The sequence below is a fragment of the Salmo salar genome, chromosome 04 (assembly GCF_965601325.2).
Source record: "Salmo salar chromosome 04, fSalSal1, whole genome shotgun sequence".
Lineage (NCBI taxonomy): Eukaryota > Metazoa > Chordata > Actinopteri > Salmoniformes > Salmonidae > Salmo > Salmo salar.
This window is the reverse complement of record NC_138294.1, coordinates 65,128,851-65,140,504: the sequence shown is the minus strand read 5'-3', so window position 1 is coordinate 65,140,504 and position 11,654 is coordinate 65,128,851. Positions and strand designations below refer to the sequence as shown.

Genomic DNA, 11,654 nt, shown 5'->3' with positions numbered 1-11,654 from the left:
TGGGGTATTGTGTGTAGGCCAGTGAAATTGTTTTAAACAAATGTTATATTCAGACTAACACAACAAAATGTGGAAAAAGTCAAGGAGTGTGAATACTTTCTGAAGGCACTGTAAGTAGTGCACTCTAAAGGGAATAGGTGATTTGCCTTAGAGAAAATAATATCCAGCACACTATATTTGATAGGATGTTTGACCCCAAATTACCCATCCAGAGCATCTGACCCACTCTCGCTTATCCACTTCCCCTCCAGCTATTGGTTTCATAACTCCACTTCTTTATATGGTTGAAACAAATTTGTAGTTCTCGGATTATTTCTTGAATTAGTCTCGCAACACGTCAAAACAGATTTTAAACAAAAGTGTATTTGTTCTTGGTTAGATCATTTTCCTAGAAACGATTCAGGTCAGTCTATTGCCTGAAGTGATGGGCCACACTGACAATCACAAGTGTTGTTTGCCATTCTGCAGTGTTAGCACTGCACATTGCAGCTGCATCCTCGTGGGTCAGGTCTAATTCAACGTTTATATTTCTCAAATTGCAGACAGCAAACACTCAATATTAACTGGGTCTGACTCTGGACCCTAGTTAAAGGCTATAATTAGGACCTGTGTCAGGAAAAACCCCTGGCCCTACTTGTGTCCACAGCACTAATGTGGAGCGTTGACCAAAAACCTATTGAATGTAATATACTATAGCATAGCCCTAAAGCTGGCAGCTTGCCCTGTCCTACTGTACCTGCGATGCGGTCTGGTATGTAAACAGGACTGGGGCTGGAGAGTCGGCTTGGCAGGGTCATGCTCTGCAGGGCTGGGGTGCTGGGCTTGCTGCTAGCCTCCTGACCCTGGCTCTGGCCCTTGTCTGTCTGAGTGCAGCTGTCCCTGCTGCCTGTCTTAGAGTGGCCCCCTGTCAGGGGCAGGACCGGAGAGGGAGATGACGAGATGGACTCTGTCCTCAGAGAGTCAGTACGGTACTCTGGACCCAACAGAACTCCTGAGGGGAGAGAACAGAGGAAACCTGTTAGACATGTGGTGGTGCTGGGTTACCCATGACAAGCTCTCAAGTTTTTTTATTCATGCACATGGAAGCAAGTTGAAGTAGATAGTAACACACGGTACATTCAGAATACACACAACAATTAAGCAGCATTCATTCAATCCCTACTGAAAATATAAAATCTGAGTTGCATAATATTTAACTTCCCACCCTCCTTCAAGACCACCCGATTGTTATTCAGCCTGATGATTACTACTGAACTGTACATTCCATACCCACAGCTGATGACCATTCATGTCCTTGACACCCTCCACACCCCTTTGTCTGTCCATCATCACGTTCTGACTAACACATCTCAGAGGCCTGTGAATCAACTTCCTGTACTCTCCCTGCCCTCTTCATCCGAACCAGACTTCCAGCTGTTGTCCCTCTACCATGCATCTGAAATGACACCCTATTCCCCTTATAGTGCAGTACTTTTCACAAGAGCCCTAGGCTGAGTCTAGTCAAAAGTAGTGCACTATATAGTATATAAGGAATAATGTGTAATTAGAAATCTCTCCTAAAGTCTGCAGTTCCAGTATCTACCCCACTCAATTCAAATATAAGAAGGGAAAACTTAAAATAGCCTTTGTTATGTGGCACATCACACAACATAACATGAAAACCAATAGCATTCCCACCCAGGCTGCCCTTCCAGCTGCTGTCCTTGCGCTCCTCTGTGATGGGTGAGCTGCTGAGGCCAAGGCTGTGGGAGAGCAGGCCCGAGCCCCCCGTGTTGGCAATGGACATCAGGGACTTGGAGGGCCGCATGATGGCCTGGGCGTCCCGGTCCTTGTTGGGATCCTTCCTGGAACGCTGATGGAGCACCTTGATCATGGCATCCTTCTCTATGATCTGGGCGTGCAGGTTCTTTATCCTGTGGGACGGGACATGAGTACAGTTATTCAAATAAAAGGAAGCACAACATCCTGTAATGTGCAGAATGCATTAAATGTACCGTAAAGACTTCTATTGTGTTCTGTATGATCAGTGAGAACAATGGGAGTTTTAGACTGGGGTCATGGTTGCTTTGCTGTACTGAGGTTATGGGGGTAGGGTAAGTGGTTGTGTTAGGCTGTTAAGGACAGTATCTGTATAGTGGTCTGTACAGAATATATTTAATATTATATCAAATTTAAACGCTTCTCCAGGCATTCCAAAGATCAAACACACAGCTATTTACCTGCTTTCCATGTCTAGACAGCGGCGGTTGGCCATGAGGATCTCCTCCTCCTCCTTCTGGATACGAGCCTCCACTGACAGCTGCTGCTCATAGCTGCTGCTGGGAGAGTGGCTTATCACCGACGACAATGTGTCCCTCTGGGTGGCGACAGAGGCGGCGGCATCCAGGGCAAACTGCCTCATAACGCTCTCCTCCAGGTATTTCTGCTCCCATTTGGTCATGTCTGCCTCCAGAGCCAGGATTCTCTCCTCCTTCTCCCTCAGGTGCTCCATCAGGGCCGTGGCACTGTACTCCTGACCACTGCTGCTGCTCTGGGAGACCCCTTGTCTCTGGATGGGGGGAGCGGAGACAATGGGGGTGGAAGGTATAGTCGTCAGTAAACCTCATAATTATTCAAGAGCTCAACTGCCATCCAAGTGAGGCATCAACTTGCAGTCACTTATGCATTTGTAATACACACAATTGCTGTCTAAACCATGGCCCCAGGGGTACGAGGAATGCGGTCAGGGTACGCTAAATAGTCCATTTATATTTTCCAACTTGGCTATATATTTGGGTGATGTTTTTTTCTCACCTGAGTAGCCTCGTTTCACTGCCAAAAATAAAATGAAACCATCTAGCGTTCAGCGAAATAACAACAATGACAAATACAGGCAGGAGGTGTTCTGAAACAATTACTGCTTTGCATACAAGCCAGTGAATTCTATGCATTACAGCTGGATGAGTCAACAGACGTGGCGGGCCTGGCACAGCTCCTGGTATATGTCCGTTACATTTATGGAGGGGGGTCAATTAAGGAAGACATCCTCTTCTGCAAACCACTGGAAACTGCGCCAACAGGAGAGGATATTTTAAAGTACTGGACAGCTTTGTGACATCAAATGGACTTTGGTGGTCATGATGTGTTGGTATCTGTACTGATGGCACAAAAGCCATGACAGGGAGACAGAGTGGAGTGGTAACGCGCGTGCAAGCAGTTGCTCCCGACGCCACTTGTTTACATTGCAGTATCCACCGAGAGGTTCTTGCTGCCAAGGGCATGCCTGACAGCTTGAAAGATGTTTTAGACACTACAGTGAAAATGGTTAACTTTGTTAAAGCAAGGCCCCTGAACTCTCATGTATTTTCTGCATTATGCAATGATATGGGCAGTGACCATGTAACACTTTTACAACATACAGAAGTATGCTGATTATCAAGGGGCAAAGTATTGACACTTTTTTTTAAATTGAAAGACGAGCTTAAAGTTTTCTTTACTGACCATAATTTTCACTTGTCTGACCGCTTGCATTCTCACACGACTGGCCTATCTAGGTGATGTTTTTTCTCACCTGAATAATCTGAATCTAGGATTACAGGGACTCTCCGCAACTATATTCAATGTGTGGGACAAAATTGAGGCTATGGTTAAGAAGTTGGAGCTTTTCTCTGTCTGCATTAACAAGGTCAACACACAGGTCTTTCCATCATTGTAAGATTTTTTGTGTGCAAATGAACTCAAGCTTACGGACAATGTCAAATGTGATATAGTGAAGCACTTGAGTGAGTTGGGTGCGCAATTATGCAGGTACTTTCCCGAAACGGACGACACAAACAACTGGATTCATTATCCCTTTCATGCCCTGCCTCCAGTCCACTTACCGATATCTGAACAAGAGAGCCTCATCCAAATTGCAACAAGTTCTGTGAAAATTGATTAATCAGAAGCCACTGCCAGATTTTTGCGCTCAGAGTATCTGAGTGTTAAGACACTGATGCCCTTTGCAACCCCATACCTATGTGAGTGGATTCTCAGCCCTCACTAGCATGAAAACTAAATACAGGCACAGACTCTGTGAAAAATTATTTAAGACTGAGACTCTCTCCAATACAACCCAACATTGCAGAGTTATGTCCAGCCTTTCAAGCACACCCTTCTCATTAACCTGTGGTGAGTTATTCGCAATTTTTGATGAACAAATAAGGTTTTATATGTAAGATGGTTAAATAAAGAGCAAAATTATTGATTCTTATTATATTATTATTTGTGCCCTGGTCCTATAAGAGCTCTTTGTCACTTCCCACGAGCCGGGTTGTGACAAAAACTCACACTCATTCTTATGTTAAATACATGTATCGTAAAGTGTGTGTGTGGCAGGCTTACAATGATGACAAAAAACAACATTTGTGAGTGCGCTGACCCTGGTGCTAGAGGGGGTACGCAGCTGGAGGTTGAACGTTTGAAGGGGTACAGCACTATAACAAGTTTGGGAACCACTGGCCTATGCAACACTGCCAGGTAGAGAGGCAGGGCTCCAAGTCTGTCTTTAGTCTTTGTTGACCAGGCAGTCTGTCTTCTCCCAAAGGCTTGACTGGAATATACGTATGGCTGCTCTTCCTCTTTCTCTCCCTCCGCAGACAGAACCTCTGGTGTTCTGTCAGCTGCAACCTTTCCCCCACATTCCCAGCATCCCCCTGGCCTGAATGACCTGGCTGCGCTTAAGTAATAGGAAAACATTCTGTGGTGCTTCGCTTGGACACACAGGAAGAGACGATGGAATTTATGGAAGAGAACATTTTGGGACAGAAAGAGCCTGAAATTCTGGGTCAGGATGCCCCGCTAACGCTGGCTGCAGCTGAGACACTGCTTTGTTTCCGTGTCTTTAACACACCGTGTGCGTCTCACCTGCTGCATGCGCAGTGACTCCAGCTCCCTCTCCAGCCGCGTGCGTAAGCGGTGCTCCAGCTGCTCTCTCTTCTCACAGGCAGCCTGGAGCTGGGCCAGGGCCTGCTGCATGCGCTCCACCTTCTCCACATACACCTGCTTCTTCTTCAGCTGCAGCCAGGGAGACAAACACACAGACAGGATGTGGTCAGGGCACAGAAAGGAAGTAGACAGGAAGTAGGGAGTTTGCATTCCATTCCAGAAACCTCCTCCACTTTTAGCCTGACTGGGTTGGTGAAAGCAATACTTTCACCTTCTTTGCGCCACAATATAATTGCTGTCAACTATTCAGTCCTATTAGGTATTTGACAATGCGTGAAATACGACCAGGGAGGAGACAGGGAAACAGGTGCGCCCTTTCGTCCAAACAACCCCACCCAGTGACCAACCCCAATAGCCCACTCCAAGATAATGCAGTGATTGTGTACCCTAAGTCTCAAAGTCCCTCTGCACTGCAGCCCCTTTGAACTGCAACAGGAGCTATAACTGTGGCTCCACTCAATCGACTGATTTAGCTCAGGGAGACTCTCTGTAAAGAAAGAGAGGAAAAGAGAGAAAGAGGGAGAAATAGAGAAGCATATACAATGTTCCCACACAGAGGAGAGAGAGAGAGCAGGCGAAGAATCTGGCCCTGTTCAGAGCTTTCATGGCAGATATAAAACTCAAACTCGACAGCCTTTGTTCGGGGAAACAAGCAGGCGTTTGTGGTGGTGCCGGGCAGAAGAAGTGGAGCAGCCCTGTGCTTTTTAGGACACTACCGGTTCGTTTCCCGCTCCACTCAGCCCGCTGGCTAACTGGCCCTCTGGGCTGTGGCCAGGCTATTTCAGACACATTACCAGCCAACAAACAGAACCTACCAGTCAGGGGCATCAATGCTCAGAGCAGCTCCAGTTTTCCACAGGGGAATTCTGTCCAGGCCCACACAAGGCCACAGAGGCCTTTTGCATTTCTCTGGCCTCCAGTAGGCTAGACCAGGGGCAAGGCTGGGGTGATTTACCCTCTAGTCATCAGGGACAGCTATCTGCTCACTGTAGTGGGACATACTGATCTTATCAGAAACACTGACTTCTGAGGGAAGCAACTTCAAAGAGGAAGGATCTTTATTTGGGGGATTGTTTGTGGTTTTCACTGTTTTGGATCTGAGGACTAGTAGCAGTTGCTTCGTTAACAAGAAACTATGTTTTGAGTAAATGTAAAACCACTTTTCAGTCTTCCATCTTACCTTTTAAACAGTGCAAACCAACCCCCATGGATCACAACTGAACGCATACCAGACCCTTTAAACAGTGCAAACTAACCCCATGGATCACAACTGAACGCATACCAGACCCTTTAAACAGTGCAAACTAACCCCATTGATCACAACTGAACGCATACCAGACCCTGTCTTCAGCCAATAATGTAATAAATACCAGGTGATAGGATGGATGACATTGTGGTTCAATATTGACATTATCAGGCTATCAAGCTCAATGGTGACACAACCAGAGAAAGACAGGGAAGATAGCTAGATTATTTTATGCTCAACAGAAAGTCATGCCTATGCTTGTCCATCAAGGGGCATAAATATATCCTCGAACTTAATCTGTCGTGGACAGATTCTCATGGACAGATGAAACGGCGAGAATCTGTCAAGGCTCACAGAATGATGTGATTACGAGCAGCAGTATTTCCTGGTTTGGGGTTTTCGTTGCTGATTATCTGGACGAATCAGGATTGGGTGAAAGTGGTACTTAAACTGGTACGGTGATTTTCAAGTCGTGTGCGCATGATAAGCGGTTTCCACTAGATTCCACAGCCACAAAGTCAAAATAGTCTATAGTAAAATTCATGAAAACAGACATTTGCTTTTTGACCATGATAAACATGGGTGAAATTAGCGGAAGGGGTTTGGCCGAGAGTTTCCGTTTACGAGGGAGGATACTTTGCTTCCTTCCTTTCCACAAAGGTCATCATAATTGTTATTGACATCCCCCCCAGAAGAAAAAAGGAATTGACAAACCTTCGTGCGAGAACTTGACTTCTGGATAACCGAGATTACCTCAAGCTCAATCAACTGAACTAATGCCAGGATGAATTCAAGCATCCAAGACATTTCTGAAATCACCTATTCATGAAGCAACAGTGAGAACATTATGATACATAAAGCTTGTTAGACTAAGTCAGATCCTCACCTCCTCCTCTAGTTTGACTACTTTGGCCTGGGCGTTGTTGAGAGCCTGGTCTCTAATCTCAATGTGTCGTCTCTGGTCGTCCGTGGTGGAGCGCAGGGCGTTCAGCTCTATCTCCAGCTTCTCCTTCTCACGCACCGTCTCTTTGTCTGGGAGACACATACACCACACACTGAGGACTAGCCCTCTGAAGAAGTGATCTTCCTTTCATTTACTAAAGTAGTTATGTCATGAGCTTACTTTTTGTTCTGATGAAGGTCTGATGACCGAAAGCTCAGCCTAATACATTTAAAATGATTCATTGATCCTGAGTGTGCGAAGGTTCCTTTTCATTAACTAAACATCATAAACAAATGTGTTTTGTGTGTGTGTGTCATTTTTGTTAAATGCCCAGTGCAGTCAAAAACGTGATTATCCTGTGTTGTATATACACTGAGTACACAAAACATTGTATAAAAATGTTTCATGACATAGACTATCCAGGTGAAAGCTATGATCCCTTATTGATGTCACCTGTTAAATCCACTTCAATCAGTGTAGATGAAGGGGAGGAAACAGTTGAGACATGGATTGTGTATGTGTGCCATTCAGAGGGTGAACAGGCAAGACAAAAGATTTAAGTGCCTTTAAACAGGGTATGGTAGTAGGTGTCAGGCGCACCGATTTGTGTCAAAAACTGCAACGCTGCTGGGTTTTTCACGCTCAACAGTTTCCCGTGTGTATCAAGAATGGTCCACCACCCAAAGGACATCCAGCCAACTTGACACAACTGGGTGAAGCATTGGAGTCAACATGGGCCAGCATCCCTGTTGAATGCTTTCGACATCTTGTAGGGTCCATGCCCTGACAAAGTGAGGCTGTTCTGAATGCAAAGGGGGTGGGGAATACTGTGAAATTGTCAAATTTATGATAATGCCCTTTTAGTTTAAGAGCTGTTTGAAAAGACAGTGACATTTCTGCCTGTTTTGGTGGGATGGAGTTTTGGCCTGCTTGGTGGTAAATTAGTTAATAGACCAATAAGAAAGAGAGTTCCAAACCTCTCTGCCAATAACAGATAGTTTTAAGGTTTCCCCTCCCCACTCAAACCACTCACAGACAGTCCTAGCAAAATGTATCTTTGCTAAGAAGCTATTTTTGTTTCTTTTTTACCATTTTAATTGAAAACAATCACAGTAAGGTACTTAATTGTTAACCAGAAATGATTTGATATTGAGATAAAAGTGGCCTCATTGGACCTTCAAAAACAGTGACTTGAATTCAAATAAATTCAAAATTCAAATAAAATAAAATTTGATTTGAATGACATTTCTAGTGGATACGTAGTGTTCTACAGTACATGAACCCCAGACCCTTTGCCTGGTTATGTCCTTACTGATGAGGCCACACAGAGGTATGTTCAGACTGGATGTAGAATGTTGGAGAGGCCTGGCCTGGTGTTCCCTGGTAGCTGTGTTAGTGATGTACTCACTCTGGGTGAGTAGCTGAGAGATGGTCTTGCGGTTGTCTTCCGATCCCTCACACTCCTTAGCAGCTAGCTGTTTGTTGGCAGTTTCCATGCGCTCTGCAACAGAGAATGTCATTGCCAAAGTCAGGTCAGAGCCAGCCTGAGGGTCTAGTGGCCAAAGAGACACACTGTGCACACTCAAATGCCCGTGAACACACACATACATGCAAACTCGTGTGCGCGTACACAAAGGCATGCCCAAATATGCTCTAATTCTCATAAATCAAATCTTTGCAGGAAATTAGATCATAAAATGGCAAGACAACATGTTAAAACTGGGGAATTAAGCTCCTTAAAGAACACACTGTTAAACTCCTTGCAGAGTTGCACATTCAATGTGGTCAGCCTCTAGTTAATATGCAGGATATGCATGGTATGTATGGGGATTTTGGTGCTATTAAACAGCTCAAACAGACTTTGGACATACAGCTCTGTGATTGTGTAAATGTATCCATACAGACAGAAGGCCATGGATTAAAGTGAATATGGAGGTGGAGGGAATTCACAATCCCCTGAAGAGAATTTAATAGGCCTGGACTCGGAGTCAATGTGGAACTCAAGTTCTTAAGATCCAAACCTTCGTTCCACGCACATAAAACGCCTTGGGGCCCGGTTGCTCAGCAAAATCGAGCAAACAAAAACAAAACAATAACTTTACATGCACAAATTTCCCCACAGAGGGAGAGGAGGAGGTCCTCATTCTCTAATGGAGTCACGAGAAAATTGGCCTGAAACAAAACAGGCCATTATTTCTGGTCCAAACGTTAAAATAATATTTAGTTGAGTGTTAAGTCAACCAGGCTGGACCATGAAACAACCAGAGAGAGCATTCCAGAAACAAATATTCAGTTGTTTCATTTCCATTCCCTGTGTTTCTCAAAACACAACAATGAGTGGGGTATACATTTACGCTAAACCCCCGAAAGTGAAGCAAGATATCAATTTCACATATATAAGGCTGCCAATACGATAGGAGAAAAAAAGAGAGGAAGGAGAGTCCTAAAAAAAAGGTTTCTATGTGATTTGTTGTAAAAGCATGGAATCTCCCAATGGACCCGGTCTGGGCAGGGAGTCATGGACCCGATCTTGGCAGGGAGCCATGAATGGAGGTTTTTCTTTCCTCTGTAGGACTGAAGAGCTTAGTGAGGTAGAAACTAGAGACATGAAACTGCCCCCACCCACTGGGCTTCAGCTCAGAGCTTCCTACAGAAACAGAGAGTGAAGATTGGAGCTCGAAGGGTCTTCGGTCTGCTTTATAGTAAGTTATGAAGTTGAGACTTTGGACTGCCTGTAAACACTAACATATCCCATTGATTGATCATATTGATTAATTGACAGATCGAGCAATTGATTGCTCTTTTACTTTTACTTTTTCTCTGTGCCACAGTAAATGCACAGTAGTACAATTATGAACAAGACCAGTTTCAACATCACAGCTCGTAAACCGCACCAGGCAAAATTGGTGAAAGCTGTCCTCAGAAAATCTATTCAAATCAAACATACCAGTGCAATCAATGCAAACCAAACACAGCTTCTGAACATAAATAAATATTACTGAACAAATAAATATGCAGGCAATGCTGTTGAGGTATCCCACATCTAATGCAGAAAGGACACACCACACACACCTTTTCCTACTAAAAAGTTGTTTTTTCCCCCAATAAATGCAGTATGGAATAGATTTCATCTACTGCCATAAATCCATGAACAGGTATCCTTTGAACATTAAACTATTATTTTGACCAGCAGGACGTGGTAACCTACATAATGGATATGTATGCATGCCATGGACATTCCAGCTGATTGTGACCTCTTACCTCTGAGGTCCCTGTTGAAGTCGTGCAGCCTGCGCACCTCCAGCTCCAGCTTGTTCCTCATGGTCTTCTCCAGAGCCTCCCTTTTAGTGGAGGATTTGGCCAGGTTTTCGTAGGCCTCCGAAACCAACGTGATCTCTGTCTCCAACTGACCAGGGAGAGAAAGGGGGGGAAGAGAGAGAGAGGGGGGGGGGGGGATTATGCCCAATTCCAAATCCACCCCTAGCCACTTGTGTGGATCCAAAAGGATTAGATGAATTTAAGTAATATGGCAGAAGAGGGCAAGGTGGAAAAATAACCACACTGCTTATACCCATCCAAACCTTTTAGATCTACATGAAGTGCACAACATAGTGACTTTCAGGGTTGTAACAGCTTTTTTAAAAACAAACTATAATCCGTTATGTTACCAGCAAAAATATTGTAATCTGATTACAGATACTTTTGAAAAAACTAGATGATTACTTTAAAATTCAAAATTCAAAAAAATGCATACATTTAAGTTTGTTCCTGCCTGAGTGAGTCTAATGACAAATCACATTATGATGACACACCAAATGCATTTGATGGATCACAGGAAAAGAGCAGTAATAGGCTTTTGTAGGCTAAAGTCCAAGTTATGTCTTCCAATTGTGGTCTAGCCTACGGGCGATATGGATATCACTTATTATTGATATCTAGGCTACATAGCGCATTGATGTGATTCACACCGCTGCTCTCTCATTTAGCTATTTGCGCCTAAGGCTGTTGCGGTGACCGCATTACCTCCACACCGGCAGTCATAAATCATGACCGCAGTCAAATTCCACGTGACCATTGAGTTACTGTAATCTCCTTTTATGTACTCTGGACATGTGTTGGTAGTATCCAACTAGCTAACAACCGTCAGGTGGCTAATGCCCTGGACCCGGATTCCCAAAAGCATCTTAAGGCTATGTTCATCGTTAGAACCTTTGTATGAGCATCATTCTTTATTTAACGACTGCGTCTCACCACTCGTAGAACAGTTAAGTACTTTTTGCCCTTCCGCGTCACTTTATACACAAGATCTCTGCTAAACACAAAATCAAGATGTTTATCCGTCTTTCTGTGACCCTGATTCAGAGATGAATGTGACAGTGACTACAAATACAAAGTTGTCTATTTCTTTCCATAACAAGTGAAGGACATAGACATTTCAAATGAAAAGCGAAATTACTGTATTAAAAGATAAATACAGTATAGTCTACATGGACCTATATA

The 11,654-nt window shown here is 44.2% G+C and overlaps 1 protein-coding gene across 4 annotated transcripts in view; it reads right to left on the bottom strand.

Moving 5' to 3' along the window:
- Positions 1–11,654, bottom strand: part of LOC106603473 (angiomotin) — a 50,923-nt gene that overhangs the window by 7,787 nt on the left and 31,482 nt on the right. For all 4 annotated transcript variants that reach the window (XM_014197209.3, XM_014197215.3, XM_014197214.3 and 1 more), the window contains 7 exons: positions 10,416–10,560; positions 8,563–8,655; positions 7,098–7,243; positions 4,885–5,034; positions 2,220–2,548; positions 1,678–1,913; positions 737–991 (listed from right to left, as the gene is read on the bottom strand). In XM_014197209.3, the coding sequence (XP_014052684.3) occupies positions 737–991; positions 1,678–1,913; positions 2,220–2,548; positions 4,885–5,034; positions 7,098–7,243; positions 8,563–8,655; positions 10,416–10,560 (1,354 nt within the window). The remainder of the gene's footprint in view (positions 1–736; positions 992–1,677; positions 1,914–2,219; positions 2,549–4,884; positions 5,035–7,097; positions 7,244–8,562; positions 8,656–10,415; positions 10,561–11,654) is intronic.